Raw genomic sequence first — 23,022 nt, 5'->3', positions numbered from 1 at the left:
TTGTTCATTTTGTGCACCTATGTATAAATATATACCTAAATATATACCTATGTTTTGAATTTTAAAAATCATATTTTATTTTTCCAATTAAGAAGGGTTCGGTGAATGCGCATATGAAACTGGTGGGGTTCAGTACTTCCAACAAGGTTAAGAACCACTGATCTACAGGAAACGTTTGACCTCTGTAATTGCAAACAAAGGCTTCTGTACCAAATATTAACACTGATTTTCTCAGGTGTTCAAATACTTATGTTCCTCACTGTACTGTCACCAGTCAGTGTCCCTGATCACCTTCGCACCAGTTATATGATGACACTATACTGTAGTGGTGACTGTATCTTAAAAAAAAATTAAAAAATCATTAAAATCATTAAAAAAAATGACAAGTTCAAAAAAATCGCCGTTCCCCTTACTAAATACATCAGACTGTCTACTTTTTAAAAAGCGGTCATTTTGGAGGTATTTGTACTCTCCTGGTGTTTTTGGGCCTCAAGAAATAAGTTCAGCTGTGAGTACACCAGGATTTATCCATTTTTAGATATACCACAGTTTGTGGACTCTATAACTTTCCTATAAACTAAATAATAAACACAGATTTGGGTTATTTTCACCCAAGACATGTAGCAGAATACATTTTGGCCAAAATTTGTGTAGAAAAATGATATATTTGCAAAATGTTCTAAAAAAAACTAATTTTTTTCGTTAATGGTGCAAAAAATAAAAAACCCAGTGGTGATTAAATACCACGAGAAGAAATCTCTGTGTGAAAAAAATGCTAACAAATGTAATATGGGTACAGTGTTACATGACTGCGCAATTGTCATTTAAAGTGCAACTACACTGAAAGGTGAAAATTGGCCTGGGCAGGAAGGGGGTCCGGTAGGCAAGTGGTCAAGTTGGGTTGGAGTTGGTTTGAAGGTGTCGGGTTCAAAATTAGAGGAGCTCAAGAAGATGCAAATCTGAAGTTTTCATAAGTGAGATTTATCTGGCTGTGGCCAATGGGGTGGTAAGCATATCAGAAGAAGGTAGATGAACTAAGATGATACAGCATAAATTGCATTACATCATTATTTTGTAATCTTACAAGTTTAATAATGTTTTTTCAGTAATTACTGGGCAACATCGAAATGGCGTAATTTCTGCACGGACACGCATTGAATTGTTAGCGGAGACATTCCGGAAGAAGCAACCTTTCTCCCACTTCCTGTCATTTGCACTCAATCAGCCAGAGATTCAGGAGAGGTTCCTTCAGTTCAAAGAAGAGGTCCTGGCTAAGTGCTCAAAGGTAAAACATTAATGTGTAAGTTCTAATATTCTAAATATCAGTATCACTGGTATAAAACCTAATGCACAGTAATTAGGGATGCACCGAAATTTCGGTGGCCGAATTGCTTCTGCCAAAAACACCCCTTTCGGCCTTCGGGCCGAAATGAAAAAAAGCACCGATACAGGTGGCGAAAAAAACCCTCCCCTCACCGCTGCCCGCCTGCTGGCCTCAAAGGGTCCCTTTGATAACGTGCAAGCACATGAAATGCGTTAGTGAGGTGCCCTACATCCTGTGATGTCACACCTCACGGCCCCTGTGGACGGCCGGCGGCCATTTTGGAATTCCCTATCATCAGCTGCTTACTACTGCATGTGAGTACCAAATTCAAGTACTCTGTATATTTTACCCCTGAGGATTATAAAGTACTACACTATCAGATCTTTCTGTTGTTCTGGCTCGTTACTTCCGAGCCCCCCCCCTTCAAGGCTTGTTTGGGATGATCTGGTGGCCACATCAGGAATGGTTAAACTCCCCCTGCTGGTGAGACGATTGCATATCCCCTGATATCTGGAGACCCTGCGGTTGCGATATTTGCCCAGCTGACGCAGGCCAGACGACCCTCTCTGTGATCCAGTTTCAATAGGCGGATGACCAGGAGTTGGTTAACACTCAAATGCGCATTACCATTGCGCTTTCTGGTTAGTGCAATCTACACTCATCTCTGTGGAAGGAATATGGTCACAGAAGTCACTAATTTTTTCGCCATCTTGCCTTGAAATTTTACACGATGCACTGCAAGAACACTCTTGTTGGAGATATTTATTTACCATTATCACCATTCCTGGATGTTTAGACATGTTTAGATCGATTCTATTATCAAGTGGTGTTCACCATTTTTTAATTATATGCACCTTATGACTATATGCATGTATTATTGAATTTATTAGCGCTGCATGTTCTTTTGATATATGTATTTTGGAGGCTTCTGGTGTTCGCCTTTCATGCTAGTCGCTTTTTTGTTTCCATCCAGCGCTCGTATCGTTTCTGTTTTGAGTAATCGATACATCTACCTGCCACGTGTTCTGTCATCTGTTAAACTACCCCCATACTTCCCCCCATACTTATGTATAAAATGCCATTGCTGTTCTGTAAAACACCTTGCTGCAGGGAATAAAAAACCCAAGATGCTGTATTGCATGTAGTCAATATGAGCGCTGTATATCTAGGTGCTGCAGTGTTTGCTGGTAGTTTAGAATAATTCTATATTTTATTTTATATTATTGTATTTATTTATTTTATATACAGTGTTTATAAAGAATTTTCACTCCGTTGGATGTTTTCATGTTTTATTGACACAAAGTTGATTCACTTTTTTCACCTAATTACAGAAATATACGCTTAAAAGTAGAGTGAAGAGGAATGTTAACCCCTATCAGGTTTTTATTTCTGTCTGTGGCCCCAGTAGGGAAAGTCATTCTTTTTCTTTGTTCTGTAGCATTTTCATTGACAGTGAAAGTTAAAGAAAATCTCAAATTTTGGGTTGTCAAAAGAATAGGAATTGAGGGAAAATCCTCCACTTTGTTCTGGGACCCTGGTGACAACCAGAGATTCCTTCATGTTGGAGGGATCTCCTCTCCCTTCCAGTTTTGGCTATGGGGCAGGCAGTGAAGGTAAAGCTCATCAATGGGACACAGATAGAATAAAAAACCTGGCAGGGTTATAACCTCCCTTACTTGATCAGAAATGGAAAAAAAAATAATTGCCTTTTGTTCTTACTCTAATGTTAAAGTCAAAACAGATCTCTGAAAGTGATCTAAAAATGTTCCAATGAAAAAACATGCTATAAGCAGAGTAAGCAGAAAGATAACCTAATCAGTATCCTGCTGTATCTTCACTAGCCAGTCAATAGGCTGGGGCTGGAGAAACAACACAACTGTATTCCCTAAGTGAAACCTAAAAAGTGTTGCCATCTGCCTGACTGTGCTGTGTGGCAAGACTGTGTAAATCCCAGAGCCCAATGGACAGAAATATAAACCATTTTGCAGGTAAAACAGGTTACTGTCAGCATTGTCTTTTACCATAATGCTTATTGCCTGTATACATTATATTCATTATTCTTACATGTGGATGTGGTTGTTGGTATTGGTGCACCGAAATGAAAATTCTTGGACTGAAACTGAAAATTCAGGATGCATTTGGCCGAAACCCGAAACCAAAATGGACAGTTTTTTAAACAAATATATATATTTTTTTATATATAATTGTAATATTATTTGGCTTTTTAATCAATATCGTGAATTTAAACTAATATGAATTTATTTTCAGCACTTTTCGGCCAATAGGCTTTCACACTGAGCAGTTTTTGCAGCACTTTAGCGGTAAAAAAAAAAAGAAAACCTTAAGAAAAATGCATCCCTTTAAATTCAATGTGCGTCTTCACACTGGTCTGTCGCGTTTCCCTTACGGTGTTAGAAATCATGCTTGCCGCATTTTTGGTGCATATTTGGCGAGTTAAAAAAACAAAAAAAACTCCCCTACCCATTGAGGGCTGGTTCACACCAATGCACGCACTACAGTCCGTTTAGGTTGGTTTCCTATGGGACACGTTCACATCTATGATTTTTTCAGCTATTGCATTGTGCCAAAACACACAGAGGACAAAACACAAACTGCATTGGTGTGAAACAGGGCTGAAATGCATTAAAAACGCAGCAAAAATACATGTGTTGCGGGTTTGATGCGTTTTGGATTTTTAATCTGCCCAGCAACAAGTTAACAAAAAGAAAAAGTTTTTAAAAAGCATTAAAAATGTATCAAAAACGCACTGCAAAACGGACAAACCGCAAACTGCATTGGCGTGAACCAGGCCTTAAATGCATTGGAAATGCAGCAAAAATGCATTAAAAATACACGTGTTGCATTTTTGCTGCATTTTGCATTTTTAATCTGCCCAGCAACAAGTTTACAAAAATAAAACGCTTAAAAAATGTGTCAAAAACCCACGTGCAAAAACGCAAAAAGCACTGCAAAACGGACAAAACGCAAACTGTATTGGTGTGAACCAGGCCTGAAATGCATTGAAAACCGATAAAAAAACAACTAAAACACACGTGTTGCATTTTTTATGCGTTTCATGCTTTTCAATCTGCCCAGCAAGAAGTTGGCAAAAAAAAATGCGTCAAGAATATGTGTGCAAAAATGTAAAACGGAAAAAAAAAACTGCATTGGTGTGAACCAGGCCTGAAATGCATTAAAAACACAGCAAAAATGCACGTGTTGAGGTTTTGATGCATTTTTAATCTGCCCAGCAACAAGTTAACAAAAAAAATTTTTTAAATATCAAACATTTGTGCAAAATGCACTTAAAACGGACAAACCGCAAATTGCATTGGTGTGAACCAGGCCTGAAATGCATTGAAAACGCAGCAAAAAATGTGTTGCGTTTTTGATGCATTTTGCATTTTTAATCTGCCCAGCAATAAGTTTACCAATAAATAAATAAACAGCATTAAAAATGTGCCAAAAACACACTGCAAAACAGACAAACACAAACTGCATTGGTGTGAACCAGGCCTGAAATGCATTGAAAACACATAAAAAATGCATCAAAAGCACACGTGTTGCATTTTTTAATGCGTTTTGCGTATTTTAATCTGCCCAGTAAGAAGTTAGCAAAAAAAAAACCAAAACACAATATGCATCAAAAACGTGTAAAAAATGTGTTCAAAAACTCAAAACGCACTGCAAAACTGACAAAACACAAACTGCATTGGTTTGATCCAGGCCTGAAGTGCATTGAAAACGCAACAAAAACGCACATGTTTTTGATGCATTTGCGTTTTTAATCTGCCCAGCAACAAGTTGGCCAAAAATATAAATTCAAAATGCATCAAAAATGTGACAAAAACACGCATACAAAAACGCAAAATGCATTGCAAAATGGACAAAATGCAAACTGCATTGGTGTGAACCAGGCTTGCAATGCATTGAAAACCCATCAAAACAAACGTGTTGTGTTTTTTACTCACATGACCTATGAAAAAGCACCCTAAACTGCTAAAATTGCAGGTAAAATCATGCATTTTCAGCTGCCTTTATTGGCACCTTTTTTTCCTATTGGCAAAATGGAGATAACATTATTTTCGACTCATGCATTTCAGCTGCCGATATTTCGGTGCGTCCCTAGTTGTTGGTACTCATGAGCAGCAATACCATACTTTCATTTTAAAACATTACACCTAAATCTTGTAAAAAGTTTAAAATGAGTGCGTGAGATGTAAGGTGTTGTTACTCTCATTACGTTAGCTCAGACCTATTCGTCTATCATACGTTAGTTTAAAGTGAAACTATAATGGTTTTGAGTGAGTTTCATTTAATTTTTTGTTTCAAAGAGCTTCCTTTTTAAACTGATGTTTTTAATTATGTGTATACAATTTTGTTTTACACATAATTGTGACAAAGGATACTCGGATCACCATGGGCTAGCTAAAGTGTGTCACCACCTGCCTTTGACTTGGAGACCCTGTCGCCAGGTCATTCATTTCAAGAAAATCCATCCAAAGGTATTGAAACTGTAGCTGGGTTTCACCATCCTGGATGTGGGGTCAGCAGCTCTAGCAGATTCAGCGCTGTCATTTAAGTGACATGCTATAGTATTTCCTTCCACTCCTTCCTTGGGAGCTACATAAAAGGTTAAGGCCTCTTTCACACGGCCGTTCTGTGTGTCCCTTTTTTATCTATCCGTTTACGGAAGAAAAACGGATACCCATGTATTTTTATGGACTAGCGGATGTAAATGGATGATCATCTGTTAACATCCGTTAGTGTCCGCATCTGTTAACATCCTTTTTTTGAATGGAAGAAAACCCTAATTTTCGCCCGTTAAAAAAGAATGGACAAAAAATGGATGTAAACGGACACAAAATGGATGTAAACAGATGAAAAATGATTGTAAATGGAAAATAAATGGATGTAAACAGATGAAAAATGGATGTAAACTGATGAAAAATGGATGTAAGTTGATTAAAAAACGGATGGAAAAAACGGATGTAAACTGATTAAAAAAATGGATGAAAACGTTTGTAAACTGATGAAAAACTGATGTAAATTGATGAAAAACTGATGTGAACTGATGTTTTTTCTTGGAACAAACGTGACTGAACTGATGAAAAGAATGGAACGCCCATGTGAAAGGGGCCTTAAATGGGAGGGGGAAGGGAGTGTCAGAGATGCTGGATCAGCACAGTGAGTAATAAGACACTCCCAGAAGAGGAGGGGGCTTTTACTATGCAAAGAGGAAGGAAACTGTTAGGAGGAATTGATTCATCCCGGAGCAGTCAGATTTTCTAGCAAGTTCACATTGCAAATGAATAGTGAATAAAAAATTATTTATGGAAATGAAAAACACTGCAAGTAAGCAGTTGGTTTTTCTGTGCTTTTATTTGCCATCTTTATGTTGCTTTTTTTTTTTTATAATTTAAGTATTTATTAAATTTTTCATGTTAATACAAAAAAAACAAACCCAACAAGGGAAATAATTCTCATACAAATAGACATTTATAACATTTCTACCTTTCCCTTGCTAAAAACTCTTTTCTTTCCCATCCCACTACCCCCCCTTTCCACCCCACATCCCCCCTCCTCCCCCTCTGCAGACTCTAACCCAATCTGATCTCTTGAGGCTTGTTGATTTTTTGCTAACATCCTAGTTCAAATTTTCCTATATTTCTCTTTCAATCCTGCTCTTTCCCACTTTTCCCATCTCCTAAAATAAACTCTCATCCTATCTTCCTGCATATGGTATGTTCTTTCCATTTTACTTATCTGGTTTACTCTATTGATCCAGTCATCCTCATTCGGTACCTCAACTTTCCGCCAAAACTTGGGTATCAACCCCTTCGCCGCATTCAAGAAGTACCAAATACCTGAATCTTTATATTTATTTACAGATGTCTCCACATTGTGTAGGAGGCACGTCGTTGGGTCTAACCCTATGTCAATTTCAGTTATTTCTTTAATCAATTTGACTATTATCTTCCAAAAAGCCTGGATTTTCGGACATTCCCACCATATGTGAATCACCGTGCCAATCTCTCCACATCCTCTCCAACACATATTTGAGTTTTCCCCATTCATCTTGTGCTCTACACTCGGTGTAATGTGCCATCGTGTCACACACTTATAATTAACCTCAACCTCTCTCATACTAACATTATCGTGTATCAATCTAAACATCTTTCTCTGTCTATCTTCGTCAAACCCAACTCCCATATCCCTTTCCCATTTAGTGATAAAAATTAATTTTGTGTTTGTGTCTAATTCTGTGAGTATTCTGTACACTTTTGAAATACCATGCTTCCCATCCCTTCGGGTCTCTAACAACCTTTCAAACATATTCCACTCCTGTTTTATTCTCAGGGGTTTCGGTAGATTTCCAATAAAACATTTCAACTGATGATATTTCCACTCATCTATTCTAATAAAAATATCTCCCTTCTTCTCTATTAAATCTTTAAGTGGTCTCAATTCCCCCTCCACCAGAACATCTCTCAGTTGGGTATCCTCCTTTCTAAACCATCTCCCTGATATCTTATTCTTTCCCGGAGGAAAGTACTCAGTATTTGTGAGAGGCATTAATATAGAATTAAATTCCCATTTCATATTTTTGTGTAGATTGTCCCATACCCTAAAAACATTTAGAGTATAGATACTTGTGCTTTCTTTAATTCCCCTGAACTGTGGTGGAACCCATATCATCTGACTCAATCTAATGCCACTAAGATCATTTTCAATTGTTACCCAACTTTTCCCCTTGTGATTAAATGTCCAGTCATATATTCTTGCTAAAACCACTGCTTTATAGTATCTCTTGACATCTGGCAGACCCAATCCCCCTTTCTCTTTAGTCATATTGATATTCAGGATCTCTGTTTTCGTTGGATTAATTTTTAAATTTGATAGTTCACCGTACTCCTTCAGAATCTTCATTATATTTGGGAGAGTTATTCGGGGATTCCCCACATAGAACAATAAGTCGTCTGCAAAGGCCGCTACTTTATGTTCTATGGATTCTATCTGAATTCCCTTTACCGATCCACTATTCCTTATTATTGACAACAGAGGTTCGAGTGACAATACATATAGCAGAGGGGACAGTGGGCAGCCCTGTCTTGTACCATTAGACATTCCGATGGGTTCTGATCTCTCCCCATTTACCGTGATGATTGCAGTAGGCTCCCTATATAGTTTACTTATCCACTCTCGCATTCTATCACCTATCCCCAGCACTTTTAAGTTGTCCATCATAAAGCCCCAGTCCACTCTATCAAATGCCTTCTCTGCATCAACCGACAGGAGCACCACCGGGGCTTTCCCTTTTCTACTTTTCTGAATAAACATCAGGGTTCTCAAGCCGTTATCTCTACCTTCTCTCCCCGGTACAAAGCCCACCTGGTCTCGATGGATCCATTCAGGCATCAGATCCCTCAACCTGTTTGCTAACACCTTTGCATACAGTTTGGTGTCAGTGTTCAATAATGAGATAGGTCTATAGCTGGAGCACAGAGATGGATCTTTTCCCTCCTTGTGAATGAGTACTACATGGGCCTGTAGGGATTCTCTCCTCACTTCCATCCCACCTCCCAGAGCATTCATATATTTCTCCAACTTGGGTAACAGTACTTCACTAAATTTCTTATAGTACTTAACTGTATAGCCATCTGGGCCTGGGCTTTTTCCTCCCCCTGTGCTATTTAATGCTATTTTAATTTCTTCCTGGGAAATTTCTGCGTCTAGGGAGTTCAACTGTGATTCACTTAGTTTTGGTAATCCCGCATTTTTTAAGTATGTCTTCTTTTTTTCATTATTTCCCTCTTGAGCTTCTTTTAAAGGGCCTTGGGGGCTAATATTATATAACTTTTTGTAATACTCCGTAAACACTTTAGTAATCTCTTTATTTGAATGGACCAACTGCCCCTTTGAACTTTTTATCTTTTCTATATAGTTCCTATTTTTCTTTTTATTCAGAGCTCTCATTAGATATCTTCCTGGTCTGTCTCCCCATCTATATCTCTCGTTCAAAACCCTGTTGTATACTCTTCTCTTCTCCTCATCCATCAACCTCTCTAGCTCATCTTTTTTATCCAATAACTTCTGTCTCGTATCTTTTGTTATTTTCTTCTTATGGATCTGCTCCAAGTCCAATATTTCTTTTAATAGCCCACTAACCCTCTCTCTTCTTTCCTTTTTCTTCCTTGCTCCTGCCGCAATCAAGATTCCTCTTATGAATACCTTATGGCTTTCCCAGACTGTAGCTGTTGATACTTCCTCTGTTTCGTTCTCCTTAAAGTATACCTTAATCTCGTTCTCAATTTTCTGAACTACATCCTCATCCAGAAGAAGAGCCTCATTTAACCTCCACCCTAATCCTCCAGTCCACTTTCTTCCCCATCCCATTTTCATTACGACCGGAGCATGATCCGAGAACGTCCTTGTCTCTATGTCAATTTTTACCAGATGATCTATAAGTTGATGGTCTATTAAGATGTAATCTAATCTCGAGTATATCTCATGTGCATTAGAGAAGAAGGTATAGTCTCTGTCTTTCATATGCGTTATTCTCCAGGTGTCCACTAGTTGATATTCATGCATCACTTTTTTCAAAGCTCTCAGAGACCTACTCCCCTCTCTTTGCACAGAAGAGGTATTATCCCTTTGTGGGTCCATACAGAAATTTAGGTCTCCAGCCACTATCAAGCGCCCTTTTTTAAACTCCATTAGTTTTTTCAACAGGCCCTTCATATACATCTCCGGGTTTTTATTAGGGCAGTATATATTGGCTAAAGTACACTCAATCCCCTGAAGTCTACCCTTTAAGAATAAAAACCTCCCCTCCGGGTCGGTTCTTCTATCCTCCAGCTCAAATCTCATATTCTTTGCCAAACCTATTGCAACCCCTTTTGCTCTTTTAATTGGAGAATCTGCATAGTACCATATTGGGTAATGTTTGGATTTCAATTTCACGTTTGCTTCTATCTCAAAATGCGTCTCCTGTAAAAATACCACTGACGTCGCCCTATGATGTAACTCATTAAACATCCTAAATCTCTTCCCTGGACAACTCAGCCCGTTCACATTATAAGTTATAAACTGTATTTCTTCCATTGTTCCCAATTGACTCCATCTCTCTTCCAGATTGCCTCTTCCTCTCTATCCCTTCTGACCTGCAGAGTATTGACCCAATACCTCCTCCCCTCCCTCCCTCCCACCCAAATCCCGTCCTCTCCCGTCTCCCCACCCCCCCAGGCTTCCCATACCTTTGGATCATATTCTACTTTTGATCCCTCTATAGGGGTTCGACTCTGCCCATGGCCGCTTACCTCCCCCCCCTCCTCCCCAATGTCCCCTTATCTATTGATTCTCTATTTCCTCTTTTAACCAGCTGCCACTTTCCTGACCCATAAGTGTCCAACTCTCCCTCCTCCACCTCCTAACCAGGTATCTCTTGTCGCTGCAGTCCAAATTTATCACAAAATTCTTCCATATCTTCCGGGAATCTTAAAATAGCTGTAGTTCCATCCCTCCACCCAATTAAACTTAAGTCACGGCCCCATCTGTATTTCACACTTTGTTTTTTCATCTCTTCTAATAGGGGTTTCAGTGATCTCTTCCTTCTCAGAGTCTCTGCTGTCAAATCTGCAAAAATTTGGATATTTTTCCCTCCATATGTGATGTTTGTTCTTCCTTTAATCTTTTTCCATATCTCTTCTCTATCTCCATGGTTATGGAATTTAACGATTATATCCCTTGGTTTTTCTACCCCTTTTCCTTGTTGGTACTTCCCAATCCTGTATACTTCATCCAGTTTAAACATCTCCTCATCCGACTTATCCCTTATGAGGTTCAAGATTTTACCAGTTAGCTCTTTTAGATCTTCCCCCTGTGTCAGTTCCGGAACTCCTCTTATTCTAATATTATTTCTCCTTTCTCTATTTTCTTGTTCTTCCATCCTATAAAGCAATCTCTTGTGTTCTTTTCTATCTTCGATTATCCATTTCTCTAATTTTGGTATGGTCTGAGCTTGGGCTTGTACCTTCTCCTCCATTTCCTCCACCCTAGTTAACAATTGTCCTAGATCTTCCCGGATCATCCCCATCTCTTGCTTTATTGAATTTTCCAAAGCTTTAAACATCTCCGCCATTTCTTTTTTGTTCCGTATTTGCATATCTCTTTCCAACTCTCTCGGTTCAATACCTTCCATTTGATTATTATATACTGGTCCCAGGGAAAGTCTCGGGCTGTTATCAATACTTATTTCCAGTTCACTTTTTTCACTTATTCCCTGAGTTCTTTCTGGGGTAACATTTCCTTGTGACACATACTTCTTAATCGTACCAGTTTGGGTGTTCTTAGGCCCGCTCCCTTTGATATTTTTACCTTTCATGTTGTTATTAAAATTTTTACTCCAATTCTCTTACTCCTCCCGCTCTTCAGACCTATCCTAGGAATCCCCTAATTCTTTTATTTTCAAGTTGAGTGTTTAAGGCACTGTCTTATTCTGGGCACTTAGAATCTAGTGCAGGAACTCAATATATATAAAAGTCTATTATACAAATCCAATGTATATGGCGTGTAAAAGGGGACCTGTAGGCAAACCCACGGTCATCACTCACCCACCATGTTGGAACCTCACTCCAGAAGCAGTCCTCCTCTGTATTTATATCCCCTGGTAGCCTCTTAAAGGGATTCCTAGGGGTCTCACGTAGCTCATATAGCTTATCTTCCGATCACAGATCCTCATAAATTAGAGTTGCTATGCATGTTAATATTTGAATAGAGAAAGGAGTAGTGTGGGAGGTATGATATTTAGCCGTATTATGATATTGGAGGTATAGTATTATAAAACTGTACAGTTGAGAATAGTATGGAGATGGTATGAGGATGGTGTGAAGGTAGGTTAGGTAGAGGAGACAGGGAGATGTTGAGCAGATTTAGAAGTTGTTTATATTGTATATTGTGGGGGCGATTTGACCTTTGCTTTTCTCTCAGCCACTTCACCCTCCTGTTCAGATGCCGGGCAATCTCTCTCCTTCACAGAGCTCCCAGAGCTCCTCCGCGGCTTCCCACGTGTCGGTGCCGCTCCAATGCTTCGGCCGTCTTACTGGCGTCTCCCTGGCAACCCTGCTCCTCCTCCGAAGCCACTGCGAGACGCCAGAGGATACCACGAGGCGTCCCTCTCCTGACTCTCTCCTGTCTCCAGGCTGCCCGTCCGTTCCCTGGCTACACTACTCCTCCTCAGATGTAGCCACAGGGCATCGGGGAAAATACCCCCGAGTTGCTCCTCTCCTGGCTCTCTCCTGGATCCGACCGCCCTCAGGACTCCGCGAACCCTCTCTTGCAGGTGGGTCTCTGCGCTCATTCAATGCTGCTGGTCATTCTGTCGAGGTCTCATAGGGAGGATAAACGAGGGGAGGCTAACGAAGAGTGCCTGCTACACCCTCTCCCGTGCCGCCATGATCAGGCTCCACCCCCCTGCGGGAATTGTTTCCAATATTCCAGAAAGAGCGCCATCTTTATGTTGCTAACAGGGTCTCTGCAAACCTTGAGCAGAGGCCTTTGATAAGCACACTTGAGTGTGCTAATTTCATCTTGAGCTATTGAGCTTTGTAAACATGAGGCTTTCTGCTGCAGGTGGTAAGGAGACAGAGGAAAACATAAAAAGTAGCATAGAGCTCCACCTGCTGGCTGAATGGAAGACAACATTTTCAAATGCTATATTTCATATTTACTTCTTGAAAACATGTTTGAATTTTTTTTGTTGGTTCTGGCCACAATAAAGTAAAGAAGAAAGTACTCACAAAAAAACTATCCATTCCTTTTAAAAGAGAATTTGTAATCACTGAACTCATTAGGGGTTGTCACTATAATGGAGTACAACAATGATTGCATTTTGTGTTCTCAGGGCTGGAATGTAATGTTTTGTACTTGATAGGCAAAATAATGCAATGAGAGCAAACAGATTCAAATGATATTTAAGGAATAACATTGCAGGAAGCCATATGTCTCATATCCTGTTTTGTGAGGGGAAATGGCAGATGGATAGATGGGAGAGAGAGCAAGAAAGAGTCATTTTGTCAAAAGCTTGCTGCAAAACAGTTCAGCATCAATTTACATCCACAGCATATGTCCTTCGCTTGTTTATCTTCTTCTAGACATGGCAAAAGATCAGGATTATGTCTCCTCGGATTTGGTCGATTTCTTGGATTTTCAGGAAAAAGCCAGCTGCATAAACTGTAGATGTGTTGTTGACTGCATCTTAGTAAAGGACAGAGATTCTTTTGTAAAGATGTTTTTTTCTCCAATCTTCTTTAATTTGAGAAGAGAGCAAATATCTAGGTTTGTAATCATGTTTATTAAATTTTAATAAGGCAACACTGCTCATCTAGCCTCTTTCACCTGTGCTATCGCCCCCGATACACAGGACACTTCTGAACGATGGAAACTGACTGCTGGAAAACATAGGTTAAAAATGTCTGTTTAGCCGCGTTTGCATAATGCGTTTATGTGCATTTGCGTTTATGTGCGTTTTTTTAAAGATGAGCACAGGAGAACCTCCCAAATGCCCAGAATGCACTGAAAAGTGGTAAATTATTAACTATTTCAGACTGTTTCAGAGAAATACAGTGTAGAAGCAGAGTCAGCAGTATGTGTTGAGATTAGCTTAGGTGTGAGTTGCTCATTAACATTTCTTTTGTTTCCAAGGGTGGGAAAGGTGTCTGGTGGAGTGAGTCATTAAGGCCACCTGACAGGGGGTCTTCATGAGGAATTTGAGGTGTGAATGGTCATTAACATATCTTTTATTTCCAAGGGTGGGAAAGGTGTGAATTGGTCATTACAATGTGTGACAAGCTTGGTAGCAACATCCTGTATTCAGTGTTTTGTCCATCTGAGTACCTTAAAAATGCGAGGCGCGCCACCGCCCTACCTTCACCGCCGATCTCAACCGCGGGTGTCAGTCGCCGGGTCACAGCCGGTTATTGTCATCTGTGTCCCGGCGATTAGCGGAAATCAGTGACAGAGAGCAGGGCTGCAGTAGCTCTGCTTTCTGTCAGTTCCCTGACAGTTCCTGACAAGCTGACCAGGAGAAAAGAGTTTCTCTGTCCCGATCAGCGTGTCTTCCTGCAGTACACCCCCCCGTACCCTAGTAAAACACTCCCCTCACACAGTTAACCCTTTCAGTGCAAAAAAAAAGTTAATCTCTTCCTCCCTAGTGCCATTAGTACAGTGTCAGTGTTTTTTTTTTTTGCACTGATCACTGTATTGGTGTCACTGGGGATGTCAGTGACCCTAAGTCAGTTCCCCCCAGTGTCAGAATGTCCGCCGCAGTCCCGCAGTCCTGCCATAAGTCGCTCATCGCCGCCATAAGTCACTGATCGCCGCCATTATTAGTATAAAAAAAATTTAAAATCCGAGTATCTTTCCCGCCATTTGTAAACGCTATAACTTTCACGTAAACCAATTAATTTACACGTATTGGGTTTTGTTTTTAGCAAAGACATGTCGCAGAATGCATTTTGGCCGAAATTTATGATGAAATTTGATTTTTAATTTTTTTTTACTGGACATGTTTTATAGCAAAAAGTACAAAATATTGTTTTTTTTTTCTCAAAATTGGCAGCCTTTTTTTTTATGGCGCTGCATAGCAAAAAAAATGGCGTAAATTGCAGTATCTATACCATAGTTTGTAGACACTATAACATTCACAAAAAGCAATCAATATACACTTATTGGTTTTTTTTTTTTTACCAAAAACATGTAGCAGAATACATTTTGGCCTAAATTTATAACTAATTTTGAGTTTACTATATATTTTTTATAGCTGAAAGTAAAAAATATTGTTTTTCTTCAAAATTTTTGGTCTTTTTTGTTTATTGCGTGAAAAATAAAAAGTGCACAGGTGATCAAATACCACCGAAAGAAAGCTCCATTTGTGTGAAAAAAAAGGACGTAAATTTTGTTTGGGTGCAGCGTTGCATGACCGCGCAATTATCAGTTGAATTAGTGCAGCACCGAGTAGCAAAAATAGGCCTGGTCATTAAGGGGGTAAATCCTCAGGAGGGCAAGTGGTTAAAGGTGATCTTATCCTTTAAAGAGAAATTCCGTAATATATCCAAAGCTTTCTCTTGACTTAACTTAGTGATTGAAATATGTTGATTAATGTTCTCTTGCATGATGCTCCATGCAGATGAAACCTTCATCTATGTTCACACTGATGTGAATGTACAATATATACAGTTGTGTTCAAAATAATAGCAGTGTTTTGAAAAAAGTGAATAAAGCTCAAAATCCTTCTAATAGCTTTTATTTCCATACACACAAATGCATTGGGAACACTACACATTCTATTCCAAATCAAAACATGAAGAAAAATATATCAAATTTGTGTTGTTCCTCTAAAAAAATTGAAGAAAAGTGAATATTAGACTGTTCAAAAAAATAGTAGTGTTGGTATTCTTCTTTACAAACTCAAACATTCAAACATTTTTCAGTTTATATAGTGAAGATTTTGCTTTCCTTTGAATCACTTAATATTTAGTTGTATAAGCACTGTTTCTGAGAACTGCTGTACATCTGTGTTGCATGGAGTCAACCAACTTCTAGCACCTGTGAACAGGTATTCCAGCCCAGGATGATTGGACTACATTCCACAGTTCTTCTCTATTTCTTGGTTTTGCCTCAGAAACTGCATTTTTGATGTCACCCCACAACGTTTCTATTGGATTAAGATCCGGGGATTGGGCTGGCCACTCCATAATGTCAATCTTGTTGGTCTGGAACCAAGATGTTGCACGTTTACTGGTGTGTTTGGGGTCGTTGTCTTGTTGAAACACCCATTTCAAGGGCATTTCCTCTTCAGCATAAGGCAGCATGACCTCTTCAAGTATTCTGATGTATTCAAACTGATCCATGATCCCTGGTATGCGATAAATAGGCCCAACACCGTAGTATGAGAAACATCCCCATATCATGATGCCTGCGCAACCATGCTTCACTGTCTTCACAGTGTACTGTGGCTTGAATTCAGTGTTTGGGGGTCGTCTGACAAACTGTCTCCGGCCACTAGACCCAAAAAGAACAATCTTACTTTCATCAGTCCACAAAATGTTGCGCCATTTCTCTTTAGGCCAGTCATTGTGCTCTTTGGCAAATTGTAACCTTTTCAGCACATGTCTTTCTTTCAACAGTGGGACTTTGCGGGGGCTTCTTGCAGATAGCTTGGCTTCACATAGGCGTCTTCTAATTGTAACAGTACTCACAGGTAACTTTACACCTTCTTTCATCTTCCTGGATTGTTGGCTGAGTCCTTGCCATTTTGGCTATTCTTCTATCCATTCGAATGGTAGTTTTTCATTTTCTTCCACGTCTTTCAGGTTTTGGTTGCCATTTTAAAGCATTTGCGATCATTTTAGCTGAGCAGCCTATCATTTTCTGCACTTCTTTATATGTTTTCCCCTCTCCAATCAACTTTTTAATCAAGGTACGCTGTTCTTCTGAACAATGTTTGGAACGACCCATTTTCCTCAGAATTTCAGAGAGAAATGCACTGTAACCAGCATGTACAACATTTGCTGCCTTCCTTCCTTAAATAAGGGCAATAATTGCCACCTGTTTTTCAAAGAATGAATGACCTCACTAATAGAACTCCACACTGCTATTATTTTGAACATGCCCCTTTCAATTAGTGATTCAATTACACAGAATCAGCAGCATGCATGTCATGACTGTTGGGTCTGTTGGATTTCTATTACTCTACTACACCTGCTAGTAAATTATTTGCCTTGTAGAAATATCATTTCTACCATAAACAGTGATTGATCAGGTTAGTGATGTCTGACTGCTATTATTTTGAACACAACTGTATGTAAAGTGCTCCGTAAATGGTTGGCGTCATATTAGTTCCTGTAATAAATAAATACATTTTGAATGAGCCTATTCTGTTCCCACACTGTTACTGACAGCTGTGCAGGCAGACAAGCAATCAGGAACCAGTTGGCTTCATTCCTAGTCTTGTGATCATCATATCAGCTTTGACATAGTGATGTCATGACTTTGTTTGTAAACTGCTGACCGTGAAAGCTGCCAGTGTATTTCTTTCTGTGTGCACTTACTGTGCACCTAGAAAGAATTCCTTTTCTTAACCCCTTCCCACTACTGCCTCCCAGCTCTTTAAGAGGATCTAAATACCGGGAAGCAGAGGTATGCAAGTATGCATCGGGAGCTTTCTGGTACCTGTTCAGCACGCAGGGAGAGCACTTTCAACTAATAGATTGTTTACAAAGGGCTGCATATATGCGGTGGCTCAGTGTTAAGGCCCACCTGCCGAGAAGCTGCATATTCAGTATGCGTACAACAGGAGGAGGTTAAAGAAGACCATACAGGTTTTTTTTTATTTTAAAGCCAAAACCAAAAATTTTGCAGAATACCAGTCATTGGATGTGATGGCTGCATTTGTTTCTTTTATTTGGCTTTTTTACCTCTGTTTTCACCTGGTGATCTGACCTCCAGTATTAGTGAGACACCACTCTAGAGGAATGAGCACAGGAGCTACAGCAGACAGCAGCATTGTCAGTTTGGGGGGAAGGGGAAGTTAAATGTATTAGCACATTTAAATACAATAAATTGAAGCCAAACTCCAGCTCATACTTTATAATTGGTTACAGCAACAGTTTTTTTCTTCTGTTGGGATAAAGGTTTTACATGAATAAATAAAAGCTGATCCTTTTAACCACTTCCCGTCCGGCCCATGTATATAAACGGCTGGACGGGGCAGTGCAGGGGCAGGTTGCCGTTCATAAACGGCGCCTGCCATTTTGGACTGTGTGCACTCCCTGTAAGCGCGCAGCACCGCGATCCGGTGCCCGCTGTACGGGACCTCTGTGTGAGGTCCCGATCATATGATCACTGATTGGCAAATCAGTGATCACATGAATAGTAGTAAGCAATGATGTCACTTCTGACATCATTGCTTACTACGTGTGAAATATGTGAATGATCACAGAGATCACATGGTACAAGGCTAGTCACAACAGCCTTGTACCTTGTGACAAGCTGTGACCAATCACAGCTCACACAGTATTACTCAATGGCTGCAAGAATGCAGCCAGAGAGAAGGAGAAATGATTGCTTTTACAGCCTTTATGGGTGTAAAAGCAATCAGTGTAAAAAAAAAATAAAAAAAAAAATAAATCTTCATCACCCCCCACAAGTAGTACAGTGTCACTATGGTGACACTGTACTGCTAGGGTGACCGTATATTAAAAATAAATAAATAATATAAAAATGTAAAAAAAAACATTTTTGAAAAATTATAATTTTTGGGTATAAACTAATTTGGGTTATTTTTTTTTTTAATAAAAAGATAACAATAAATGTTGGTCAAGATTTGTGAAGAAAGATTATTTATTTGCAAAATTTTTAAGAAAAACACTTTTTTTTCAAAATTTGTGGACTTTTTCATTTTATATAGCAAAAAAAAATAAAAATCCCAGTGGTGAATAAATACCACCAAAATAAAGTTTTATCTGTCTCAAACAAATGATAAAAAATTCATATGGGTACAGTGTTGCATGACCGCGCAATTGTCATTCAAAGTGTGACAGCGCTGAAAGCTGAAAATTGGCATGGACAGGAAGGGGGTATAAGTGTCCGGACATGTAGTAGTTAATCACCCCTGCCAGCAGTCTCATCCATGTAAACTAATACATTCAGTTGGAGAGATTGTGCTTTTAAAAAAAACAGAATTGTTGGCTGATTCATCTGATGAAAATAGAAGAAAGAAAGCTTAGAAAAGGAAACTAATGCAGCCATCACATCTAACAATTGGTAATCTGCAATATTATAAATGTTTGTTTTTGGGTTTAATACCGCTTTAATTGACACATACTGATGCTGCTAAACTGGCCTGTACATCTAGGCATGAATGACTTCTGGTCTTAAAGGGTTAAAGGCTCATCTTTATACAACCCAAACAATTTAAGTTTTGGTCAGATGCCAGTAAGTATCCATCAACTTCATTTTTTCACTGAGGGACTCTGATGTTGAGATTGCTGCTTTTATCTTCCCAGATCTCCCCCTTGCCTCTGCCAGTACTAATACTACAAGTAGGATATTCATTTATTTTACATTAAAGAAAATGCAGTGAGATAACTGAAACTGGGGTAGAGGATCACAGACTATTTGACTTAGGGCTCAAGTCCACGGGACGTGTGGAAAACTCTTCTGAACGATGGAAACTGACTGCTTGAAAACATAGGTTAAAAAATGTCTGTTTAGCCGTGTTTGCATACCGTGTTTATGTGCGTTTGCGTTTAGAAGCATTTTTTTTTACGATAACCTCAGGAGACCTTCCAAAATGCCCAGAATGCACTGAAAACCAGTAAAAAATTAATTATTTCAGACATTTTGAGAAAAATAGAGAGAGTAGAAGAAGAGAGAACAGTATGTGTTGAGAATACCTGTCTTTTCTGGTTGTATTCATCATGAGCATAATGCAGCATGTTCTACCATTTTTTTCTTCACGCAAAACCTGGAACTGACTGCGCTGGTGTAGCGGGTCTATTTGAATACATGAAAAATGCTTTACATGCATTTCTGATGATGAAAAAAGGTTCTGGACAGCATCTGGATATGGAACAGTTAAAAAACGCTTCTAAATGCAAACACTTATAAACGCAGTGAGCCGCGTTTGCATACCGCGTTTATGCGCGTTTGCGTTTAGAAGCATTTTTTTTTAAGATAACCTCAGGAGACCTTCCAAAATGCCCATAATGCACTGAAAACCAGTAAAAAATTTACTTTTTCAGACATTTTGAGAAAAATAGAGAGAGCAGAAGCAGAGAGAGCAGTATGTGTTGAGATAACCTGTCTTTTCTGGTTGTATTCATCATGAGCATAATGCAGCACGTTCTACCATTTTTTTCTTCACGCAAAACCTGGAACTGACTGCGCTGGTGTAGTGGGTCCATTTGAATACATGGAAAATGCTTTGCATGCATTTCTGATGATGAAAAAAGGTTCTGGACAGCATCTGGATATGGAACAGTTAAAAAATGCTTCTAAATGCAAACACTTATAAACGCGGTTAGCCTCATTTACACACGTTTAAAAGTGTTTGGCGTTTGAAATGCTGATAAAATCTACTCCTGAATGCAAGTTTGGTGCGTTCAAAAAAAAACTGTAAACTCAACTGCCTGTAAATGACAATGTGTACATAGGAAAACATTAGGGAGAGTTCAGGGGCCGCTAAAAAAAAAAATGCAGAAAAGCTCCTGAACGTGAGTTTATCAAGCCCTTAGGGTTGTGAGGCGTAAAACCAGTGCATGAATCAAGCCACTAGAGCCCATCTTAATAAGAATATCTGCTTGGGGTGGACTGACTTTTTAACAGTGTTTAAGATCATAAGAAACCTCTAGATTGCTCCTTAGAAGTTATGAAATTGACAGCCTGCAATCTCAGATTTTACCCGGTGTGTAACCTGCAGGTGAATTGTAGATCACATCTTTTTCATATAAGACTTTATGATAGCTATTATTTCTCATGATTTTTATAGCATGGTTTCCCTTAAATGTCTATGGCCGAAAATGCTGTGTGCTCCTTTACAAATAGGGTTTGTAGCACTGATACTGTGGTTAGTGCAAGGATGGATAATGCACATCGTTGGTACATTTCATTGTCTGTAATTATATAGCTTTGCCTTCTTTATGCTTCCCATATAACATTTTTAATGGTATCCAAGATAATAATAGTATTTTACTTGCTGAGTGAATTATTGTGACTTGCTGGGTCTATGCATTGAGCTTGTGACATCTTTAAAACCATTTAAAGTAGCTATACTGAAAGGTGAAAGCTAGCTGTATTCTTAAAGGTGAGATGAAGTTATATGCTTAAAGGTGAAAAGTGCATCTAATAATGTGTAAACCCATTTACACTTCCTCATCTAATGTGCAAACAACACATTTCCCATCGTTGTGTAACTAAGAAAATTTACCTGGTTTGCTCAAATTAATTAAAGCCCCCGGGTTTATAAGCTACATGCAAGCTGCAAATGAGGTACTTGAGATTGTGAATATGTTTTAGATTTTACCCATTTTTTCACTTGTACAACTTGTGGACACTGGATTTGCTACACAGGCCCATAAAATGCAATCAAGGTACGCAGGGCATGTGTAGTACATCCTGCCTATCTGCCCCACTGCTACTCCACCCCTCGCCCGGTCAGGGGGAAACTCAAGAGGAACCCAATAGATGATGTTAGACGTTTGAGGACATCCTCGGGGCGAGGCTATGCATTTTAAGGTGTTCCTGCTTCTTCATAAGTTAGATTCCTCTGGAGTCTCCCCCGACCAGGAAGTGCTCATAGCTTCTAATGACTACACTACTTTTCAAGTTCTTCCTAGTGACATTCTGTTCTCTTCCCATCAGCACCAGCTGGACAGGTTTTCTGCCTCAGAAGCCTACCCCTCTTTCAATTATGTTACGCTGCCTCTAAGGAACACCTCCTTCTAAAAACTTGTGGTTATTCAGAGGCAGTCCATCGTCATTATTTTATTGCTCAACATACATAATATATGTAAATATATATCCATATATGCATAGATATTTATTTCCTTCTGATAACCTGCTTATCTTCCCATATCCTAGACCTAGAGGATATGTCCATTCCCAACAATGGTGGCTCTGGTTACACAGAATACTTTGATGTGGGGTTAGTCAACCCATTTATGTGGGGACTTGTTGCACTTCCTATTGCCACCCCTCAAAGACATTGCTTGGGGATGTCCCATGGTCTATGAATTTATAACAGTAAACAAACAGAAGACGCCACCATCTAAGTGGATCAATTTAATTAAAAACAAGTAAAGGAAAGGGTTAAAATACACTCACAAGGATGAGAGTAAATGGGCATATTATCAGTCCTTATTCACTGGCAAGCCTCGGTGGACAGCAGGTGGATGGTTGGGATATCTCCTTTAACCGCTTCCCGTCCGCCCTATAACAGAAGTACAGCTCCAGGGCGGCACGGGTGCACAAAATCATGTATATATTCGTCATTTTGCAGTTCCGGGTAGGGGGCGCTCGCAAGCCATGCAAATCAGTGTGCTTACAGTGCAGCATTAACACAGGACACAGTATAAAACAGCACACAGTTTACCCTTTGATTGCCTTTGAACCCCTTCCTGCCCAGTGCCATTAGTACAGTGTCAGTTCTTTTTATTAGCACTGATCACTGTATAAAAAATGTCAGTATATGTACCGCTATAACTTTCACATAAACAAATTAATTTACACATATTGGGATTTTGTTTAGCAAAGACTTATAGCAGAATACATATTTTTCTAAATTTATGACGAAATTTGATTTTTGAAATTTTTTTGCTGGACATGTTGAATAGCAACAAGTCAAAAATATTGTTTTTTTTTTCAAATTTGTCGGTCTTTTTTTTTTTTTTCTAATAGCGCAGAAAATAAAAACGCAAAAACGATCAAATACCACCAATAGAAAGCTCAATTTGTGGGGGAAAAGGATGTAAATTTAATTTTGGTGCAGCATTGCATGACCGCGCAATTGTCAGTTAAAGTAACGCAGCATCGCAAGGCAAAAAATGGCCTGGTCAGGAAGGGGGGTAAATCCTCAGGAGGGCAAGTGGTTAAAGAGCTCGAGGCTGTGTGCATTAAGGAGTTCAAAGCTGTGTATGTTC

At 39.2% G+C, this 23,022-nt stretch overlaps 1 protein-coding gene across 2 annotated transcripts in view; it reads left to right on the top strand.

Annotated features, from left to right (window-relative positions):
* Window positions 1-23,022, top strand: part of ASCC1 (activating signal cointegrator 1 complex subunit 1) — a 334,902-nt gene that overhangs the window by 52,882 nt on the left and 258,998 nt on the right. For both annotated transcript variants that reach the window (XM_089670718.1, XM_089670717.1), the window contains exon 5: window positions 1,107-1,285. In XM_089670718.1, coding sequence (XP_089526844.1) covers window positions 1,107-1,285 — 179 coding nt within the window. The remainder of the gene's footprint in view (window positions 1-1,106; window positions 1,286-23,022) is intronic.

Source organism: Staurois parvus, unplaced genomic scaffold (genome assembly GCF_062004578.1).
Source record: "Staurois parvus isolate SC_StPar_1 unplaced genomic scaffold, SC_StPar_1.0 ptg000094l, whole genome shotgun sequence".
Classification (NCBI taxonomy): Eukaryota; Metazoa; Chordata; class Amphibia; order Anura; family Ranidae; genus Staurois; species Staurois parvus.
Note: the sequence above shows the minus strand (reverse complement) of the source record. Positions and strands in the feature narration are given on the sequence as shown.